This window comes from Pogoniulus pusillus, chromosome 6 (assembly GCF_015220805.1).
Source record: "Pogoniulus pusillus isolate bPogPus1 chromosome 6, bPogPus1.pri, whole genome shotgun sequence".
NCBI classification, from domain to species: Eukaryota; Metazoa; Chordata; class Aves; order Piciformes; family Lybiidae; genus Pogoniulus; species Pogoniulus pusillus.
In genome coordinates, this window is record NC_087269.1 from 19,002,825 (window position 1) to 19,025,768 (window position 22,944).

The 22,944-nt window shown below is 43.7% G+C and overlaps 2 protein-coding genes across 3 annotated transcripts in view; one reads left to right on the plus strand and one right to left on the minus strand.

Moving 5' to 3' along the window:
• ANKRD22 (ankyrin repeat domain 22) overlaps positions 1 to 5,983 on the plus strand; it is a 28,229-nt gene extending 22,246 nt beyond the window's left edge. Inside the window, exons 2-6 of one of the 2 annotated variants that reach the window (XM_064144750.1) lie at positions 2,063 to 2,254; positions 3,708 to 3,815; positions 4,130 to 4,207; positions 4,736 to 4,834; positions 5,505 to 5,983. In XM_064144750.1, the coding sequence (XP_064000820.1) occupies positions 2,063 to 2,254; positions 3,708 to 3,815; positions 4,130 to 4,207; positions 4,736 to 4,834; positions 5,505 to 5,582 (555 nt within the window). In that variant the 3' untranslated portion in view covers positions 5,583 to 5,983. Of the gene's footprint in view, positions 1 to 1,363; positions 2,255 to 3,707; positions 3,816 to 4,129; positions 4,208 to 4,735; positions 4,835 to 5,504 lie in introns of those variants that run through there. The other variant, XM_064144749.1, reaches the window with a different exon arrangement.
• A 4,311-nt stretch (positions 5,984 to 10,294) lies between these two features.
• Positions 10,295 to 22,652, minus strand: LOC135176489 (lysosomal acid lipase/cholesteryl ester hydrolase-like). Its single transcript, XM_064145626.1, has 9 exons — positions 22,521 to 22,652; positions 20,415 to 20,529; positions 17,502 to 17,700; positions 16,714 to 16,823; positions 15,255 to 15,391; positions 14,400 to 14,540; positions 13,679 to 13,750; positions 11,840 to 11,908; positions 10,295 to 10,884 (listed from the first exon to the last, which is right to left on the minus strand). The coding sequence occupies exons 1-9, from the start codon at positions 22,650 to 22,652 to the stop codon at positions 10,651 to 10,653; spliced, it is 1,209 nt and encodes a 402-aa protein (XP_064001696.1). The 3' UTR covers positions 10,295 to 10,650.
• Between the last annotated feature and the right edge of the window lie 292 nt (positions 22,653 to 22,944).

A 22,944-nucleotide genomic window follows, 5' to 3' on the forward strand; every position in this document is an offset into this window, starting at 1 on the left:
CTGTATTTTTCAGGTATGCATTATTTTGGTGGCATGCACCTGCAAGTGCTGAAGGAGCTGGTGGAGGTCATTGCCAGACCACTCTCCATCATCTTTGGTAAGTCATGGTGGACAGGAGAGGTGCCTGGGGATTGGAGGAGGGCAAATGTCACTCCAATCTCCAAAAAGGGTAAGAAGGAGGACCCAGGTAACTATAGACCCATCAGCCTCACATCTGTCCCTGGAAAGATAATGGAGCAGCTTATCCTCAGCACTGTGCTTAGCCATATCAAGGACAAGAAGGTTGTTGGGAGCAGTCAGCATGGTTTTACAAAGGGGAAGTCATGTTTGACCAACCTGATAACCTTCTATGAGGATGTAACTAGGTGGATAGATGATGGAAGAGCAGTGGACATGCTTTACCTTGATTTCAGTAAAGCATTTGACTCTGTCTCCCACAGCATCCTCATAGCTAAACCGAGGAGGCGTGGTCTGGATGATCGAGTGCTGAGGTGGATTGGGAATTGATTAAAGGGAAGAAGTCAGAGAGTTGTGGTCAGTGGGACAGAGTTTAGCTGGAGGCCTGTAACTAGTGGACTCCCTCAGGGGTCAGTACTGGGACCAGTATTATTCAACGTATTCATCAGTGACCTAGATGAGGGCATGGAGTGCACGGTCAGTAAGTTTGCTAATGACACCAAGCTGGGTGGAGTGGCTGACACACCACAGAGTTGTGCTGCCATTCAGAGAGACTTAGACAGGCAGGAGATCTGGGCAGGGAGAAATTTGATGAAGTTCCACAGGGGCAAGTGTGGAGTTGTGCACCTGGAAAAGAAAAATCCCACATATCAGTATAGGCTGGGGACTGACCTGCTGGAGAGCAGTGAAGGGGAGAAGCATTTGGGAGTCCTGGTGGATGGAAGGATGGCCATGAGCTCTGGTGGCCAGGAAGGCAAATGCCATTCTGGGGTGTATTAGGAGGGGTGTGGTTTAGTAGGTTGAGAGAGGTTCTCCTTCCCCTATACTCTGCTCTGGTGAAGCCTCATCTGGAGTATCATGTCCAGTTCTGGGCCCCCCAGTTCAAGAAGGACAGGGAGCTGCTCGAGAGAGTCCAGCACAGAGCCATAAAAATGATTAAGGGAGTTGAACATCTTCCTTATGAGGAGAGACTGAGGGAGCTGAGGCATTTTAGCTTGGAGAGGAAGAGACTAAGGGATGACCTCATTAATGCTTATAAATACGTGCAGGGTGAGCGCCAGGAGGATGGAGCCAGCCTCTTCTCAGTGGTGCCCAGTGACAGGACAAGGGGCAATGGGTGGAAGCTGAGGCATAGGAAGTTCCATGTGAACCTGAGGAAGAATTTCTTCACTGTGAGGGTGACAGAGCACTGGAACAGGCTGCCCTGGGAGGTTGTGGAGTCTCTCTCTCTGGAGATATTCAAGAACCATCTGGATGCATTCCAGTGTGATCTACTTTAGGTGGCCCTGCTCTGGCACGAGGGCTGGACCGGATGACTGTTCAAGGTCTCTTCCAGCCCCTGACATTCAATGATCCTATGATTTTTCACACACGAAGTTAAACTTCAAACTCTAGAAAAGAAACGTTGTGGGGGGCTGTTTTTTTCAACTTTCTCCTAAAGTACGTTTCTGCTCTGGGAACTAATGAGGCAGATGTACTTCTTATGTATCGGTGCTCAGCCAAAGGTAAAGCCTGTTGTAAACTTAGAGAGGCGCAGGCTTGTCAGCACTTGCTGCTTAACACAGCGGCCAGCTCCTACCAGATCAGAAGCTGCTTTTGAATGGTTGCAGATGAAGCAGATTTTTTTTTCTTGGATTATAGATGCATTATCCAAAATTCACAGAAAGTTCATTCCATTATGCAAGAGCTGTGACTCAGGCTGATAGCTGCCGTTTGGCAGCTGCCAGAGTATCTCTTACCACCACCTGCTGGAAGTCACCAAGAGCTGCAACGTCTGTCAGAAGCGCTTGGTACCGTCTTTAGGTTGTGCAAGTAGTGAATCAGAATGGGAAGCACGGATGTCCTAGTGAAATATGTACTGATAAATTTTATCTTCTCCCATCAGCCCATTTGTCAGGCGGCTTATAATAACGATTTCAATGAAGTTCAGATACTTTTGGAGGGCAACAGCAACTATCTGAACATCCAGGACAGCTTTGGTGGAGACACTCCCTTGATTTGTGCATGTAAGCAGGGAAACAACAGGATAGTTAGCTATCTTCTAAAAAGAAATGCTGATGTCAACATCAGAAACAAGGTAAGTGGCCACCAACTCCTCCTTTGCAGCAACTTGTTCTTTCAGTGCGTTGGATTCTTTCAGGTTGTTGGAATGTGTGTCTAGGGACTCTGCCAAGAACAGCTAAACCTGAGGCATAAATATAACCCCCAATCACAGTTCAGAATGTGTATGTGTTTCTCTTTATCTCCCCATTTAGTTTCCTAACTTGCCATACACACAAGTTAATAAACTCTGCCAACCTGAATTTCTCTCTGTTCATGTGCCCCCTTAAGTGGTACTACATTCCATCCCTTGGCCCTCACTGGGTTCTGTCTGCTTACCAACACACCACACTGCATTCACCTTTCTCTCCAGCCTCAATCTGTCCTTTCTCTAACCTTTCTTTCGCTCTGCCTTTTTCTTCACCCTGGGTAAAAGGAAGGTCTTAAGGAGAGCCTGTCTAGCTCTAAAAATGCATCCCTGAGGACAGACTGACTCTGAAAACCTGCCTTATTTCCTCTGCAGATCTGTTTTTGTCGTGCTACAGAATACTGTCGTAGCAGTATATACACAATAGCACAGTGGGTGGCAAGAGGGGAAACTTTTCATTTGTTCTTCCTCAGTCCTCTATTTTAAAAAACCTACCTGCCTTGCACAGCAGGATGTGTTCCCTAAGGTGATGAGGAAGTGTGGTTTTGTGTTAGATTTGCATGCCTAGCTTTCTTAAACGCTTCTCTGCTTCACCTTCACAGATGGAATCATGCTTTTGAGCACAGAGCTCGACTGTGGTGCTAAGGAGTGAGAATGGGGAGCAGAGGATGTCACAGAGAGGCCTTTTTGCATATTTTGGGCTCCAGTTTAATACTGTAACCTAGATCATCAAGCTCCACTTTGACAATGCGTAGGAGGTTTAGCACAAGTGTTATTTAGCATGTAGGAGTACATCTCTGCCCTGTGATTGCGTTGGTACACTCAGCATTCAAGCATTTTTAAAAACTTTCTCCTCACTAGGACCTGCTGGCAGTGTTTCTACTCCCTATGTTTCTCACATGTACCAGAAGAGGTGCCATAAATTCTTGTATGTCTTTGCCCCATCTATAAGAAGAGCTGGGGGGGGGGGAGGGGGGGGGGCAGGGAGGGGATTCTTCCTGCTGACTTAACACACTGGGCAGCAGTAGTGGCCACATGAGACATCTGCTATGCCCTCTTGCTCTCTGCAGCCATGTCCAAGTTTGCAGGCATACACATGAAATCCTTTGAATCCCACATCCTTTATGTATGTGTAGCCCGATTCCCATGAGTCTGTATATGTTAAATGTGCTCCTACTTGAAGGAAACAAAATGTGTGTGTCTGTTTCTGCTTGAGAATCAGAGAAATATTTCTATTAGGTAAAAGAAAGCTTGTGAAATATAAAGTGGTCTCAGTAGTGTCAACATTAACCAAATGCAATCAGCTCACTGAATGTGGTACTAAGCAGAGTTTTGTGTTTAGAAGGACCGCACCTGTCTGCATTATGCTGTAAGAAAACGGTTTACTTTCCTTGACTATGTGCTCATCATAATCCTCATGCCAGTTATGCTTATTGGATATCTTCTCATGGTGAGTCTGGATGAAAGCTGGAAAGACCCTACACCTGTCTGTTTCCCCTTATCACCTTTCTCGGGGCAGTATTTCAGGCCATGAACCTGTACAGAATATGGACTGTTTTTTCTTTAGAGCAAGGAGCATTGGAGAATAACAAGGGAAACAGGGACTTCCACTGTGACTACAGCTACTGCATCAGCCTGACATTTACAGAAGCCAGGCTTCCCTTTCAGAAAACAAACAAACAAACAGTATTTAGCCAAAATCTACTTAGTACTATATGCAAATGATCTGTCTTACTGTGTTACTCTTTCCCATGCACCAAACAGGTCTCAAAGACTAAACAGAATGAAAATCTGATCAAGATGTTGCTTAGAGCCGGGGTGGATGTTAATGCTGCAGACTTTGTAAGTGGGTTTATACCAATACCAATGTGGTTTGCATGTGTGCAACTATGCCAAAACCAGACTTTGAAACCTTCTACAGGAAACATAGTTCTGCTGTCAGAGCAGGATTGAACACTGGAGTGACTGTGATATACCAGGAGGATTCAGTGTTTCCCCTTGGTGCTTAGGCAATAGTTTTGTGACTAATGGGTGGAGATACAATTCTCCACTCATCAGCTAATTGTCCCTTTCTAACTGATGCCTATTAAGAAACATCAGGCCAGCTGGGCTGGGATACTTTAATATTAAATATATGATTCTATAAAGAGTGTAGTGATGTATAATATCTGAGTTTATCATAATTTATGAGTTCTCAGAATTGAGCAGATTTGTGGGCAAAAAAGGGTACTAGACCCTGTGTCTTCTCTTGGTCTTCAGAATGTGCTGATCTGTAGAATTCTGTATCTATGCAAGGTTGCAGTTGTGCTTGCCTAAAGTCTACTAAAGAAGTAATAGAGCTAAATCTGACCTGCTTCTCATTCCCTTCAGTCTGGTAGCACAGCCCTCCACTATGCTTGTGAAATGAAAAACCAGACAATCATTCCTCTACTGCTTGAAGCTCATGCAGACTCCTCTGTAAAGAATCAGGTAAGAGGTTGAGATGGATAACTGTATTTTTTTATCATGATGGTGAACTAGAATGTTGTGTGTGCAGCAGTTAGGTGGTGTGCAGCAGTCTAGCAAAAATAAGGGTGCACAGCTTCCTGGCAGCAGTCTTGTGTGCTGTGGGGTGTAAAGCAACTTCTGCTTTGTTGTCTTTCTTGGCAAGAGCAACTTGAAAGTCCTTCAGTGCTGAATTTCTACCACAGTCCACTGCATTGATAGATCTCTTAGCTATCTGTATGGTACCTCTTCTTAGTTCATAGCTATGTTACAGTTGTTTCCAAGATGCAGCTTGCAGGGGAGCGACAAGAGCCTTCCTTGTTTTGTGCCACTGGACACCCTTCTTCTGAGAGATGCTAAGTCTGTCATCAAAAAAACTCAAGTGTCCAAATAAATACTGACTCATGAATGTCTGCATTACTGAGTTGAGATAAATGATATATGCCCAAGTTGCTCTTGAAATCATCTCATAGCTTAGGTCTGCACTGACTTTGGATCTTAGCCCTGGGAAACAATAGAATGGTTGTCACTGCTGGAGGGTAGGAATCTATTTCTGGCTTCAGTATTAGAGCAAGGCTGTGATAGTGAAACTTAGCCAGGAAAACACTGCATCCGTGTCTATCATATTGTAATATATTTCATCTGTTTATTTCAGGATGGGGAGACTCCCTTAGATATAGCAAGAAGACTGCAATTCCACAACATTGAAGACATGCTAAGGAAAAATTCCTAGTCATCAAAGACTCTTGAGCATGCAAAAAGTAACCTCATCAGACAATCCATCTTACACAGCAGCAAGAGTCCTGCAGAAGGTTGAGGACTGTGATTTGATAAACACTTGGTTTAAATCTAGCCATTCCTTGCTGCAGACTTGACTATTGTAAAGGGTTAACTCTCTTGGGGGGTGGTCTTGAACCTTACCCCAGGTCCTCCTGACTCCTGTCTGGGGGTGGGTCTGAACCTGACCCCAGGTGTAATGGTTAGCCCACTCCCATTTCCTGTCTACCCCCCTATAAAAACAGAGAAACTCTTTCTTTCTTTCTTTCTTTCTTTCTTTCTTTCTTTCTTTCTTTCTTTCTTTCTTTCTTTCTTTCTTTCTTTCTTTCTTTCTTTCTTTCTTTCTTTCTTTCCTTCTTTCCTTCTTTCCTTCTTTCCTTCTTTCCTTCTTTCCTTCTTTCCTTCTTTCCTTCTTTCCTTCTTTCCTTCTTTCCTTCTTTCCTTCTTTCCTTCTTTCCTTCTTTCCTTCTTTCCTTCTTTCCTTCTTTCCTTCTTTCCTTCTTTCCTTCTTTCCTTCTTTCCTTCTTTCCTTCTTTCCTTCTTTCCTTCTTTCCTTCTTTCCTTCTTTCTTTCTTTCTTTCTTTCTTTCTTTCTTTCTCTCTCTCTCTCTCTCCCTCTCTCTCTCTCTCTCTTTTGTCCCCTTGCCTGGTTGCACCACCTTGGTTCCTGCTGCTCCTGTCTTACCATGTGGTCATCCTTCCACATGGTGCAAAAAATCCTTCTTCATTCTACCTCCGTCCATTGCCCTCAATCTGGTTAACCTTTTACATTTATTTTATGTGAGACTCATCAGTAGCCCCAGGGCCATGAGGGCTGAAAGGAGTTTGTCTGGTTTTGCTAAGCTGTGAGTGATTATGATAGCATTCAAAGTATTGCCCTTCTCATCTGCTTCCCCAGTTTTATCGCTTGACTTGCACAAACAGTGGATTTTGAAAGTTAACTAGACTGTTTCTGGAAGTCTGAATGGTTCCTGTGATGATTGGCAGTCAATGGAAAAATAAAGTATTCTTTAGAGTGTGTGTTACTTGTTCTGTACAGGGTACATTTGACAGATGCAGAATATGCCACATTTAATTTATGCAAAGTCTGGTACTCTTCCTCTGGGTACTTCTCTTCTCTTCCTACGGTGGGAGTGACTGGGAAAATGGGTCTCAGTTTAGCATTTCCTCCTTCCATCCATGCCACAAGTTTCACACATTTCTCACTATGTGACTACAAATAAAACATTATCTTCATATAAGAAACAGCAAAAAGAGATCCCTTGAGTTACAGAATCATAGAATCACAGAATGGTTTGGGTTAGGTATCTCAAAGATCACACAGTTCCAACCCCTCGCCATGAGGAGGGACACCTCCCTCTAGAACAGGTTACTCAAGGCCTCATCCAACCTAGCCTTAAATATCTCAATACCTCTAGGGAGTTGTTAGAGATCACAAAAAAAAAAAAAAAAAAAAAACCAACAAAAAAAACAAAAACCAACAACTCCTGTGTTGCTTTAATGGATTGAGGAAAAAAAAATCTTTTGGGCAAGGTAGAAAAAAAAGTCTCTTGACTACTTTTCTAGTATAAACAGTGCAGTAAAGGAAAAAAAAAGAGTACATGAAATGCTGGTGATGAGACCCAGACGTACCCTTGCCGTGGGGCTGCACAGGGTGGCATGCTTTTCAAAGTGGTGCATGCAGCAGAGGACCCACATACCAAAGCTGAAATAAATTCATGAGTCTTCTCTTGTTTGGGCAAAGGCAGAAGAAAACCTGCAGTGGTAAGCAGTATATTAATGTGGCCTGGTGCTTTGTTATTTAATAATGCTGCAATAAAGAGTGATCTCCCTTCAAATGCTGCTGCATCTTGCTTTCCTGTTGACAGTTTTGGTTATATCATGTAAGCTAAGTTCAAAAGCTAGATACTGTGATCAGCACTGCCAATGGCTGCACAGACAGGTCACTGTTTTTCCAGAGCTGCAGAACACAGATATATTTTCCAGTGTAATTGTTCTGCTGAATGCTAATTCCAACTACAAAGGCTTTTAGATGGTCAGTGTGAGCTGAGGCTCCACACAGAAACAAAGCTGCTCTGTCTGAGCTTGTAATAAAGAATATTTTGTGTGCAACCTGTGGACAGACATTTACCTAGCATATCAGCTGGTAGGTGAGGTGTGAGGCACTTGCATGGACAATTAACCTGCTATCTCTTTGGGCTAATGGCCAGGAAGAGAAAACAGCTGACTGCTTTCCCATGCTTTAGAAATTGCATAAATGTCAAGTTTATGATTTATGATATCTCAGAGTGCTTGCAACAAGTTAATTGCCAATCTCAAGAATAATTCACAGGGTGGAATCTGTATTGCTTAGTGTGCTAGTTTGAAGCAGGCTAGAATGTTTTGGTGAGAAGAACTAGATTACAGGCTGTGAAAGGAAAACAATGGTGATGTCTACTTTGCTCTTAGGCTTGCTGAGATGTTAAAAACAAAAAGCAAAACATAGATAAGGGAGTCTCTCATTTCTGCTGCTGTTGAGCTCTGAACTGTATCTTACTCTCTAACCTCACCCTCCATTTTTTTTTTTTTTTTGACTAATCCACTTTGCTTCCTAACCCCTCTGGCCAAACCTCCATTCTTCCTTGGGACTGGGATAAGGTTGAGAGGGGCAGGGGGAAGGTGCAGGGGTGGTTGAGAGCCCCTCCTAGGGACTCAGGTTTCTGGGAGGGCTGTTGTGTTTCTGTATTACCTTTTAGCTTGTATATTTCTGTCTATAACTGTATATACTGTAACTATCTGCTTGTATATTCTGCTAAGCTGTAAATATAAGCTTCATTCATATTTCCAGAGCTGGCTGAGTCTAGTCTGGGTGATTTCCAAAAGTGGGGGGGGGGGGGGGGGGGGCAGGGAACGCCCAAACCATCACATCCTTTCATTTTGGCACTCCAACTTGGGGCAAATTGATTTTGAGTGATTGATGATTAACTCTGGGAATCAGAATAAAGCTATTTTACTTAGTGGGGGCTACTGTGTGGCCTGTCTTCTCTTTTCTTGTTTATAATTGGATCAAGGCACAAATTGGTTACCTTTTGTTTAATCTCATTTTGAAAAAGATCAAAGCTAAACTTACATCCATTTTTTTGAAGTTGAGGGGATTTCAGCCTTGGCTAGATTGGTTTTAATGTCACTGAGTCTTTTACCAGTAATATTATTCATCCTATGCTAACATCTTGGCTAGCAGGTTTTTATCAAGGAGTGATAATGGAAGGTCTTTCACTGTTGGTGAATTCACTGTTGGTGAATATCAGCTTGGGCAGATAGAGGACAGCTTGTCACATTCTGGCCTAGTCTCTGCCATAAAAACTCTAGGTGCAGAGATGAAAGACAGCATTGACAATGTCATTAACAATAGCATTAGGAATGGCATGAAAGAACTGAAAGAAGATCTCAGAAACGTTTCCAATCTGGTAAAGGATACCATTCCTGCATCATCTGAATGGGTGCATGTTTCTGCCGTCAGGAACAGACGCCCACCTCCTGCAAGGCAATTTCAGCCCAGGAGGAGACAAATTCCACCCAAACAGCAGCAATCACGTGCGTCACTGTGGATACTTCTGCGTGACACATAAGGTGAGAACATGAACAAGTGGGATGGTAAACCTACTTCAGCTCTTTCAAAGAGAGTCAGGGAACTGCAGAGTGGCAGAAACAGAGGCAACAATGCCAGGAAAGTAGCTGTCACTTCTTCAGCTCCCGAGAGCAACTGCAATTGTTCCAACAGTTGCAGTTCCTCTCACAACAACACCAATCATTGTGTACACCCTACATGCCATGTTCAGCATTAGGGGTGCCCTGCCTCCAGCCAGGAGGAGGAAAGGGATAGTGGAGAGAACTGAATCTATTGGAATGTATTCATTAGGTGGCCTGGCAGTTCAAGAGTTTGGAAATACAGGGCTTTAGTTGACACAGGTGCTCAATGTACTTTATTGCCATCCAATTGCAACGGGTCGGTGTCTTCTGCTGCTGGTGAGCTCTGAACTGCATCTTACTCACTAACCTCACCCTCCAGTTTTTTGACTAATCCACTTTGCTTCCTAACCCCCTGGCCAAACCTCTATTCTTCCCTGGGACTGGGGTAAGGTTGAGAGGAGTAGGGGGAAGGTGAAAGGGTGGTTGGGAGTCCCTCCTGGGGACTCAGGTTTCTAGGAGGGGAGTTGTGTTTCTGTATTACCTTTTACATTTCTGTATATAACTGTATATACTGTAAATATCTGCTTGTATATTGTGCTAAGCTGTAAATATAAGCTTCATTCAATTTCCAGAGCTGGCTGAGTCTAGTCTGGGTGATTTCTAAAGTGTGTGTGTGGGGGGGTGGGGGGTGGGGAGGGAGAGGTGGGGAACACCAAACCATCACACTTAGCTTGTCTGATGGATCTGCATTTCCTCATTCCTCAGCTGCCATCTACGTTCTTCGATGATGGGCATTTTAGCGTGCATCAACAAACCTCTGGGTGATGTGTAGACATGGTAGGGCAGGAGAATATTTCTATGTTTTTCTTCTGAGGTTGGATTCATTGATGTTTGGAAGTCATCTATTACCTATTCAGTTTCTTCTATCTGAAGATCTCTTGGTTGTGTTGACAGAGTTGGTAAATGAGTGAAAAAGAGAAAAAACTCAGAAGCCAAGTACTCTGTCAAGTGGATAAATGGTTTAATGTAAACAGAGGTCAGTCTTACTTCAACAGAGAAATGAGCAAATTCCACTCTTGAGTCTTCTTGTGAAGACAAATTTGGCATAGGAATGCCTCTGTGGGGTACGTGAGACAAACACGGGAACGACAGAGTTGTTACACACTTCAGATTTCTCAGGAAGACAGCAGTCACACCACAGAAAACCTTGATCTTGTGAGGAACCAAGGAACAAGTGCAGATAAGTACCTGTACTGCTATCCATTACGTGTATTTGTGTGTTTACCTCTCCCCACTTACTGCCAAACAGAAATGCTGGAAATTTTTACCAGGTGATTGAACACTTTCCATGTGGTTTCACAAGTATTTTTTCATTAGTTCAAAGATTTTGCTATACATTTTCTCTGTTGCATCAAGGCCCCAGATGAAATCAAGATGTCCCCATCCAGGAAAATGATCATGGTAAATAAGATTAGAAATCCTGGGAAGTAGCTTTGCCATGTCTTTTGGGTCTGCAAATTTGTCATCTCCACCACTCCAAACAGCAGTTGGTATGATTATCTTCTCTATCTTGTACTCAGGAGGAGTAGACTGTAAGAAAAAGAAGAGAGCTGAGTGAATGTTGCTGTCTCAGAAACTGTGTTTAGAGAAAGGGTTCTCTGCAAGCACCTCTCATTCCCCTTTGCACAGTAAAACAGTAAGGATGGAGCTCACCATTTTAGGATCTGTTTCCTTAACCCAGTTCTCTGTTGGTGGTAAAAGGGAAGGATCTGTTCTGTTCCTGTGCCTTTCTCTAATGCCATCCTAAGAGTTGTTCTGCAGTTTGGCACTTGCTTGTGCCCTTTGGAGGTTTGTATATGGAAAGAACAGTGTCTGTGCTTATCACATAAGGATTGTGGAGCTCATTAATGTGTATATTTAAGATGGAAAGATCTTTAAATGTTCTTGCAGCACAGAGTGCAATTACTGGTCTTAGTTGTTAAGGGGACTCAAGTGGTAAGAAACGACTTTGATTCTTTGTAATTTGACTCCAGAAAGTTTTTGAGACAGTGTTTGTGGGTAGAAACAAATTATTCTATCTCTGGAGCTTTGCTGTCTCCAAAGAAAAGCACAGGATGCTAACTGAAATGTGCTGGCTAAAAATGAAATGATTGTCAGCCAGTTGGAGATATCACTGTAGCTGTGAAATTTGTTTCTTCCCTTAACTGCTGGGTGGACTGTAGGGATTTTTGGGGAAGTGAAGAGCTCTATAATCATCATCCTAGAACCTTGATATGGTTCTTAGCTTTTAGGGAATGGTAGTAAACTGACATGTCTTTGGCCAAGTCCCTGTGTCAGTAAGGGAAGCAAGCCACGTTTCTGTTAGCTGTCTGCAAGGAATCTGTCTATGCCTTGTCTGTGAATGGATTTTATACATCTGAGCCTCAGACTCAGGTGAAACATCTCAGGCCACTCCCTCGCTCTAGCTCTCAAGGTGCTATGATGTATTTTTCTTCTGTTCTTAGTTTTGCCAGAACCCAAGGATGGGGAAATCATATTTACTTACCTGGTTGTATTTCTTCATGTTTTCCTTAGAGCCATAGTCATAAGCACGAAATTGGTCTGTATACGCTAGCTGTTAAAAGAACAGATAGAATGTAGGGGTTGAGAAACCAAGAAGCCCAGTGCAGATGGCTCTTTCTGGCCTGCAGTTGAAGTAAAGGTGGATTGTGAGTTACTCCTGCCTCATCCTCAGGGCTACTGAGGATGGATTATAGGGGGAGGGGTGGCTCCATCACCTTTCCTCCCACTAACTTTCTCTCCTGATCCTCAGCCACCACCCTTGGTATGTTTTACTGTTAAAATTTTGCTTGACTATCCGAGTTAGCTGAATTTGATGTTCCCTACTCGTGAGAGACAGTTGAGTTCAGTTGCCACATGGAACAATGACCTGAATGCCTATAATATCAGCTATTACTTGTCTAATGTAATACAATATCTCTTCTTACACATCATGTCTTTCGCATGTCAATTTTGTGTGGGCTGCATACAGTAGTGGTGACATTTCCAGATGCTCTCTATTTGAAAGAGTTTGGCTATAGATAAATTGTGCTCTGACAGTAGTTTTTGAGTAGAACATTAGACATAAGGCATTAACCTTCTTCAGTCTGTCGTCTAGAAGACGAGGTATATAACTTGCAGGACTGGTCAGTGAAGAGTTAATGCACATTGGGATTTTGTTATTGTTGTTGTTTGGTTAGTGTTTGGGGATTTTTGCCATTTTATTTTAGGTTTTGCACAAACCTGACAAGTGATTTCACTTGTGAGTGGTTGTATGTAATACAAAGTGTGAGAAAACTAGTGTTTGTTAGTTTGGCTGCAAGTCTTCTGCTATCTGGGAATATGCTGGACATCTGCTTGTTGTATTGCATTTGTTTTCTTCTGTCCTGCTTGTTTTGTAGCCACCTGACTGTTAGTCAAAGCCTGTCAAAACAGGCTGTAAAGCCAGTTATTGTCAATGGTTTGTTCCCATTTCCAGGCTCTGGGAAGGTACATCTGGTGGGAATGACTGCAGAGAATTACTGTCAGGGGAGTCTGCAGGGACACACCTATATTCTAGACCATATTAACTGTTTACAGAAATTGAGACTCTGCCTCTAGGATGTATGTAGATCAGCAGCTGTGCCTGGACAGTGATGTGTTTCTTGGCTGGAGCTGTCTTGCCCTGGTCTAATTCAGACCATAGGCAGAAGATCAGGTTTGCCAGTTTGCTAGTAGAAACCAACCTTCAGAGAATTGGAATCCAGGATCTGGACAGTGGCAAGAGTGACTGAAAGGGGTTTGGAAAAGAAAGGCTATTGGGGACATCCCCCTACAGCAGTGTTGCTTGGCTCATACTATAACAGTGTAAGGCAGTTCCCCACTTTGCCATTGTGCCAGCAGAAGCCCTTGTGTGATTAACTGGCTTTGGGAGGTGATCCAGGCTGCAATTAACCCTCTGGGAGAAAAGCTTTAACCTGCATCATTTCTTGCCTGTTTCATCTCTTGGCTGCTCAGGTTTCCACTATTCTACTCCCTGCCAAGTGCCTGGGTGCTGCTTGTGTTCCCTTTGGCAGCTTTCAAGGCAGATGTCTTAAAAAGCAAAGGCTGGAAGCCATTAGAGCTCAACACCCAGAGAGGCCTGAAGTGCCCTGGGGAAATCTCAGCGTCTGGTACCAAAGGGGCAATTCAGTTAATGGTGTGGTGAGCCAGAGGAAGCAGTGCTCTCTCAGTGGCAGGTGCTCACAGCAGCCTGGGATAAGATGTGATGGGCAGTTTCCCAGACCCCCTGCCTCTGGACTTCCCTGTAGGCAGATGGGTGCATAAAATTCAGCAGTAAATGCCATACATCAGTGGGCATTTGTACCTGATGCCAATGAATAACGTTTTGTACTGACGTTCCAGCAGGTGAATGTCCTACGTATGTATCTATTCGGCTCTGGAGAGAAAGCAGAAGCATTATGATGGCAGTGATCCAGTGCTGTGACAGCATGAAGTTGTGAAGAACCTAAACAACATACTGCTGTGCTAAACCCTTATTTGAATAGGATGAATACCAGACAGAAAACTGAGAAGCAAAGTTAGGAATAGCTCATTAATAGTAAACATCTGCATACTTTCTCCATGAAAGTGAGTCTGATACATGAAGATAGTACTGCTGTGGGATCCTGTGGTTCAGCAACAGTAGGAAACAACCTTCCTGTCCTTTGAAAGCAGATTCCTCACCTCCCACCAAGCTCGTAGGCATGTATATGTTTTTTGAATGTTTGTTTTTTGCTCCACTTTACTCCTGGTGCTAAAGATGCTAGCTTACAGAGCCAATGGCCTTTTCTTCTGGTTGCATTTTTGTAGTCCTTGCTTCCTGGATTTGTGCCTTGCTGTTGGTCCCATCCATCATCAGCTCTAGTCTTGTTTGGCACTGTTTGCACCACACAGTGTTCTGGCATCCCTTTGGTCTGCTGAGAACTACATCATGGTTTATGTACACTTAAAGGCATGCCATTTTCTAGGTAAGGGTAGAATGCACAAGTGTAACTGCCCAGATCCCTTTAGTTCTGCTTTGAGTCAGCATTCTTGCACAAACTTACCGTATTCAGGTTTTTTATATTGCCTCCAGCTATGTAATTGAGAATATAGCCACACAGCTTATCCAGGCTTGTACATAACTGTGTCACAGGTCCTTTCAGAAATCCAATCTGGTGAAAGGCTCCTTTGCAGCCAAGTGTTAACTGAGAGAAGAGAAAAGGGTAATATTTTTTTTTCTTGCCACAGGAGCACTATATGCAAGGAACTGTTACTAACAGCCTAGCCCCCTAACTCAGCATTCAGAGATAGCTGAAACAGCTTGCCCCCCCAACCCCTCAAAGCACCTTCCCCATAATGCATCACATACTCTTCCTTCTTATTACTGGCATCAATTCTGGAGGCAGTCATCCTTCCATTTCTATGCTTCCATTTCTAATGCAGAGACCTCAGTGCTCACTCATTTCTGACGTCTCAGAGATCGTCATGGCTGTTATCACAGCTCTGGTTTAATTCCTACTGCATGACGTCAGCAGAATGCTAGTCAACAGCAAGGCAAAACTGAGTTTCACAAGTCTCCTGCTTTACTGGGGCCTGCTGCTACAAGCCTTATATCTCCAGTATTTTCCTCATAGTGTTTGGAAGAGATTTTTCAAGAGAATTTGATTCATTTCAAGCTCTGTAGAGTTTCATTCTCTGGAGACTCTCAAGGCCTGTCTGGATGTGTTCCTCTGTGATCTGTGTTAGATAGTATTGTCCTGCTCTGGCAGGGGGGTTGGACTTGATGATTTCTTTGGGTCCCTTCCAACCCCTAATGTCCTATGATCCTGTGATATTACCTGTCAGGAAACATTTCATCTCAGATTGAGAGTACTCTACAAAATCAGAGATTGGGCTTCTTAGTGGGAAAATTGACATACCCTGATCAGTGGTTCAGGAACTTTTGCTATCTTAACCAAAGGGCTTGTAGCATGTGAGCATACCATTACTGGCCCCAGAGCAAGGAACAGTTTCACCCGTTTAGCTAACTCAGGGTACGTAGAAAATGCTATGAAGCCTGCAAACACAGAAGAGACAGCATGAGTTAGCAAGCAAATCTTCCACCAAACAAACAACCAAATAAATAAGCAGTAGGTAGCAAACAAGAAGTCAGGCTAGCTTTGCAGCCCATTGTCTGTTGTCCATGCCTGGCTGTGTGCAGCATGTTTTACCTATGGCAAATGTTGAAGATAATTTTGGAAATGAAATTTATTTGGGAGGCAAAGTTCATTCTGAGATCGTCTGGGTCTTGTCTTTATCAGAACAGTTTTAGCAGGCAATGTGTCAAAGGGGTTTTTGTGATAAAATCAATTCTCTCTAAAGATCAGAAACTTCTCATAAAAAATGAGTTTTTCAGATTATAATCTTTAAATGTCTGTGCATGTTTATGCTTCCATGAAACTGGAGAATAATAACCTGGATACTGGGAGCTTTGAGTGTTTTCATGTGATGGTTTGCATCACAGACAGCTGAAGAAAGCCTAGATGGTTAATTTGCTTTGCCATGTGGGTCTTTAAATGCTCTTTTGAGAGAAAAAGAAAGCAAAGGTCTGGAGCTGTGACAACCCAGGATTTTTGCACATCTCCTTCTCTTTTTCTTTCTTGGTTGCTTACATCAATGAGCTGGTGGTTGCTCATTTCTAATGTATGTGTATTCACGAACCTTAAACATAATCTGTAAACATCAGGAACTTCCAACTGATGCAAAAAAAAAAAAAAATCAGTTAATTGCATTTAAAGGCCATGAAATGAATTAATGCTAAATGCTAGCACTCAGAGAAAATAAATTATTCATATTTTTTTCTTTCCTGATTTTCTGTCTCTGGCAATAAGCTTTTAAATGATAATGTGGCTGTTGTAACTACTTATGGACAATGTTTTAAATCATAAGATTGCTGCTGTCACTTAGTAACATTGAAATTGTTTATCCTTCTTTTATTTGCAATTATGTATTATGTGTGCTGGTTTATCTTTTTAGGTTTTCTTGCCTGTTCATAAGGAAAATAATTGTATGTCTCAGTGCAAAAGATGAGCTTAATTAAAATTCCTGATGCTGGCACTTTAGGAAAGATAGCCAGTGCTGGTACTTGAAGTACCCAGTAACAATCACTTTCATGTTCAAGCATATCTGGATCTGCTATAAGGTTTCTTTGCTTATTAAGATAATTAAAGCTTTTTTAGAAGACTTTTCCATGTTTTTCAAATCTCTACTCAAGAGGCACTTCTAAGTTTTCTGGCTCTCCACAAGGAAGAAGAACAACTGATTCAATGAGGAGTCCCAGCTACTGACCAGGGAGGAGCATGAATGGTTGTGAACTGTGAGTGTCTTTGGCATTGTTACCTGCTGTTGTGCCTTCCGAGTGACCAATGTAGTATACATCCTTTTGTCCAGTTTTATTCATGATGAAATACAGCTCTGCTGGGATATCGTATTTACCCATTTCATCAAAGCTACAGAGGAGAAACATAAAGAGCTAGCAACAGATAATTTGGCTTTCACAATGCGAGTTACTGAATGTCAGTCTTGTTTGTCACATTAGGCAGGACCCATTGCACGCTTTGATTGCAGGACAGCATTGCTGCTTGTGTTGAGGAAGGGGGTAGAGGGACACAGCTGTACTGCCAGGCTGCCAGATGCCTTGGGCTGTCTGTGGAGGAGGTGCCGGTTTCACCTGTTAGCTGCAGCCTTTGGGAACCCGAATTTAATCAGTGCTTTCACTAGCCTGGGTTACAAAACACGTTTCTCTCTTGGTTGAGTTCAACTGTGAGAGATCATAGATTTCTCGGTGAGGCTGCTCAGCCTGTTCCAGCTGAATTTCTTGCTCTCCCTCGCACATTATTATCTCCCCTTTACTCAGCATCCCGTTTTATTCCTAGTATCTGAAATCTCTTCCCCAGCCAATGTTCCTGACTGTGAGTAGTAGTGAGGATTTTAATTTGTTTAGTTCTTTACTCCTCTTGATTGGTATAGACCTGTTATCGTAGAATCATAGAATCATAGAATCAACCAGGTTGGAAGAGACCTCCAAGATCATTATGATGCTGGTTTAGGTAAAAACCATCAGGCTGAAGCTATCTAGTCCCCTCAGAGTTTCTGTCTTGAGTAATTCTTCCCCCTACACACAGTACCTGAACTGCCAGAACTCTTTCTGGCAGGGTTTAAGGGTCTTGTGTTTTGTAGACCAAGTGTTCCCTCGGCTATTTCCGATCCAGACATCATAACCAGCATCTGCAAGGAGGAAGCCCAAGCTGTTGTTGGGCAAGTTAGAAATCCAGTGGGTAGCATCTCCAAGAAAAGCGTGCTGTAGGAAGACTACAGGCTTTTGACCTGGAAAAGATGAAAGTAGTCTTATGTTGGAGTAGTAGTTAAGGTGTATTTGAGAATGGAGTACAGAGTTAAGACTGTGACAGATATTAAATCTTTCCTTCTTCAAGAAGTTCTTAGTAGATTATATATTCTAAATATATAGAATATAAAATAGTCACTGCAGAGATTAGTCTGAGAAACCTGAAGGATTTTTTTTCCATGCAATCAGGAGCCACTTTCTGACATTTCAAAGGCTTTTCATGACAGGATTGACAAATAAAGAATTTAATGAGGAGGGCTGTCCCCACCTCCTCTTGCACTAGAAAGCCAAGCTACCGGTCCCTATACTGAAACCATCTACCCACAGCTGAAAAATGCTGAAGGCATAAATGTGCATGGAAAACAAAGCCTAATTAATCCAAATAAGCATATCTACACTTAGGTCTATTCACTAACCAACTGAATAGGGCTGAGAGGGTCATTTTCATAGAATCATAGAATCAGTCAGGGTGGAAGGGAGCACAAGGATTATCTAGTTCAAACCCCCCTGCCTTGAGCAGTCACACCCTACCCTAGATCAGGCTGGCCAGAGCCCCATCCAGCCTGGTCTCAACCACCTCCCTGGGCAACCTATTCCAGCCTCTCACCACTCTCATGCTGAAGAACTTCCTCTTCACATCCAGTCTGTATCTCCCCACCTCCAGCTTTGCTCCATTCCTCCTAGTCCTGTCACTACCTGATACCCTAGAAAGTCCCTCTCCAGCATTTTTGTAGGCCCCCTTCAGATACTGGAAGGCCACAAGAAGATCACCTCAGAGCCTCCTCTTCTCCAGACTGAACAGCCCCAACTCTTTCAGTCTATTCTCACAGAAGTGCTCCAGCCCTTTATGATTCTTCTCTGGACACGCTCCAGCATGTTCACATCCCTCTTGTAATAGGGGCTCCAGAACTGGATGCAACACTCCAGGTGAGGTCTCACCAGAGTGGTTTTGGTTAACCTTACTTTAAGAGTGCATCTGGTCTGGATGATCTCCAAAGGAGAAGATCCAAATAGGAAGAGGCATCAAAAATCAATTATTCTGTAGTTCTAACAGTGAGTAATAAAGAAGGTAACAGTATCCAAAGTACCTCAAGTTCCAGGTAGAAATTTTAACTCCATTCAGAAAATGCAATGAAACAGAAGAGGTTAATTTGCTTTTCACTGGTGACCTGATTACTTGGCACCTTTCTCAAGGATATCTTTGTCCTTCAGAAGACTGGGAATTAGTATTAACATGCCCAACTTGAGAAGCTTTGTTGTCAGGCTTCTGTTTTAAATGTGTATTACTAATGGTGTAAATGCCAACCCCCCAGATACACTCTACCAAAACCTCCCACAGACCACGTGAGGGAAAAAATCTGAGCTATGACAAAATTTTTAGGAAAGTGTGGAATAAGGACAGAGACACTGAATGTGTGGACTTTGGGTGGGTTCAGAATTCAGGCCAAAATCTTGGCCGAGTTGAAAAGGTGTGGATGTGTAAAGTGGAAAGATCAGGGAGTCATGTGTGTGGCCGTTTGAGCTGATCCTCTAGCCGTGCTCTTTGGCCCAAGATTGCATGAGATTGTTTTTAAAGTGGGTACCATTATCTGATTCAATTCTTTCTGGAGTGCCATGTCACCACAGGATTTGTCTTTCCAAGCCCAAAATGGTGTTACGTGCAGTGGCACGGGAAACTGGATAGGTTTCCAGCCATCCGGTGCTTGCTTCCACCATGGTCAGCACATATTGCTTTCCAGTCCAAGAACGAGGTAGAGAGATGTAATCGATCTGCCACGCTTCACCGTATTTGTACTTTGCCCATCGCTCACCATACCACAAGGGCTTCAGACGCTTGGCTTGTTTAATAGCAGCACAGATATCACAGTCATGTATAACTTGTGTTATAGCGTCCATGGAGATGTTGATTGCTCTGTCCCCTGCCCATTGGAAGGTAGCATCTCTGCCTTGATGTCCTGAGGAATCATGGGCTCACCAGGCTAAGAACAGCTCACCTCGGTGTTCCCAATCTAAATCCAAATCACAATTTACATCGGTTTGAAGCACCTTGGCAGCTAAATCTGCCTGATGGTTGTGCTGATGTTCCTCAGTATCTTTACTTTTGGGTATGTGAGCGTCTATGTGTCGTACTCTTACAGGGATTTTCTCTAGACGGGTAGCAATGTCCTGCCATAAGTCAGCAGCCCAAATTGGCTTTCCTTTCCGTTGCCAATTATTTCTTTTCCAGTCCTTTAGCCAACTCCATAAGGCATTAGCCACCATCCATGAATCAGTATAGAGGTAAAGCATGGGCCAGTTCTCATGTTCAGCCACGTCAAGGGCAAGTTGGATAGCTTTTACCTCTGCAAACTGGCTCAACTCACCTTCTCCCGCTGGCTTCTAAGGGAGATGGGGGAGGGGTCAAGAGGCGGCGAAGCAGCAGAAGCAGCAGTAGCCAAAACAGCAGCCGGGGAAGATAGGCGAAGCTGCAGCAGCAGAAGCCAGCGGGAGAAGGGGTAGAACAAGCTGTGCTTCTAGACATTAAGTTCTTGATGCTCCAATGAAATTATATTAATTTATCTATTGTTGCCATTTATGTGGCCTATCCCTGGAATGTTCATCTCTCCACTATGTCTGAGCTAGAGGATCAGCTCAAACGGCCACAGTGTGAGAGTTGAATCTCAGTGCTTTCTTATGCCCTATAACTGTGTCACACCTGTATTTTGGCTGTTTCTCCCAGCAGGAATTCTGAAAACAGCAAGAATGTATCCATCCTCTGTGGTAACTTCATATTCCTCACTGGGGAATCCATGATATCTGATAATTTCACTCTGTGGGAAAGGAGAAAAGGAGAGCTGGTTAACATCGAGTTGTCCTGTTCTGGAGGGAAACCAAACTAAGCAGTGTGGACATGAGCTGTTCTGTGATGGTAATGCAAAGACTCTATCCCCAGGATTTATGGCCTGGAATAAATATTACAGGTCTTGTAAAATGAAGTATCAGAAGTCTTCATACCTACTTAGGTAGTAGTTGTGTGGTATGCGACCCCATATTAAGGAAGGAAGTCAAACTTTATGGAGTGACTTTTTGGGAGATGACTTGTCATGTTTTGCAAGGGCAGCAGAGATCATGCCTTTCTACGGATTAAAATGAGCAGCATTATCTGTATAAGACCATGGGGACTGACCTGTTGGAAGGCAGCATAGGGGAAAAGGATCTGGGGGTCCTAGTTGATGGAAGGTTGACCATGAGCCAGCAGTGTGCTCTTGTGGCCAGGAGGGCTAATGCTGTTCTGGGATGTATTAATAGGGATGTGACTAACAGGTAAAGAGAGGTTCTCCTGCCCAACTACTCTGTCCTGGTGAGGCTGCTTCTGAAGTACTGTGCCCAGTTCTGGGCCCCCCAGTTCAAGAGGGACATGGAGCTGCTTGAGAGAGTCCAGCATCTCACCACAAAGATGATTAAGGGAATGGAACACCTCTTATGAGGAGGGACTGAGGGAGATGGGGCTCTTTAGCTTGGAGAAGAGGAGACTGAGAGGTGACCTCATTAATGTTTATAAATATGTGAAGTGTGAGTGCCAGGAGAATGGATCCAGACTCTGCTCAGTGGCAATGGGTGGAAGCTGAGGCATAGGAAGTTTCATGTAAACATAAGGAAGAATTTTGTCATTGTGAGGGTGACAGAGCACTGGAACAGGCTGCCCAGGGCTGGTTGTGGAGTCTCCCTCTCTGGAGATATTAAAAACCTGCCTGGACACATTCCTATGTGATCTAGTACAGGAGATCCTGCTCTGGCATGGGGGCTGGACTAGATGATCTTTCAAAGTCCCTTCCATCCCCTGACATTCTGTGATTCTGTGAAAAGCTGTGAATTTTGTGCTGTAATGAATCCTTCCTTGCCAAAGCGTTATTAGGCAAGCCAGGTAGGCAAGGCAAACAGGGGTGGGGCTCTTGTGACTGAGGAACTCAGAAGACCACCTACACCTAATTCTTCACGTATTGTGAGGAAATCCTTGGTGATTCAATCCAAGCCTTGGATTACTTTGTGTTGTAAGAATCTACATTTTGAAGAAGGTATTCGTCCTCCCTTGCTACTGCACTGAGCAAGCAGGTTTCTACAGAGGGAGAGGACTTTGCTTCTGTTGACACTAGAAGCCAGCCTGTGTCTCCACTGCAAAGGAATTCTTCCCTCTGAAGAGGAATACTCAGATTTCTTCTAGGCCTGTTCTCTCACTGTGCTGGAGTGATCTCTGCCCTCTCACCAGGTTCGGACTGTTCCCTTCTTTGTTCAGCAGCCTGAAATACCTTAGGTGAGAAAGGTGGTGCTCGCAAACATCGTCAGGAGGCATGGCTCAACCTCGTGTTCATCATTTATCTATTGGAATTTACTCTACACACAGGCAGTGAAGGGCTTTCATTCAGTTTGGTATAGACTGGAGCATGTATTCTGTGCTCTGGCCACAGTCCAGGGCTGTCTACTGTTGCTGGGGTCAAAATTCAGGAGGTTCCAAGGAGTTGTCCTGCTTTGGAGCCAAAAGTAGCAGCCGGCACTCTCCTTTGCAGTGTTAAGTGTCTGTCCTTATGCAGTGTGACTCGTGTGAGTGTTGTCTGTCCCTGACAGTCAGGGTTTGCCTTTGTTGCAGTGGTGACTCTAGTGTAAGTACTTCTGGTACAGACAAGTTGGGGAAATGCGGAATGTGGAAGGGACCTTTCTTAAGATCCTTTCTTAGTCCTGACAGGAACAGTTAGTGATGGTGTAGTGGTAGTGGTACTATGAGAGACAATTAACAAAGAAAGGTAGAGAAGGTGACGCAACTTACAACGTTCATGAAGCATTCAGGGTTGCGAGTCTTCCTGCGGTTGCTTGTGTCTGAATTCAGAGTGGAGGGTGTAGTGAATCCTGCTGAAAAAGCAATTCCTTGGGAGCACAGCAGCATGAGGAGGCACCACATCTTTGGGCTGTGTGAAGGAGCACATACAGGGTTGTTTGTGTTGGGAAGAGAGAGGCATGGAACTCCACAGGAAGACCCAGTTGGGGAGTCTTCTGAAGGCTGCCCAAGGTCTGCCTGCACGAGAAGGGGCTGTCCACAGCTCATGCTGTGTAACAGGGATGGTTGCAGAACTGGCGAGGAGAACATTTGGGGATGACCTGTGACATTATGCCTGATCACTCTGCAGATGACAAGGGAGACATGGTTGGTAGATAGGGCTAGCTCTTGGCATGAAGCAGAAACAGAAGCTTGA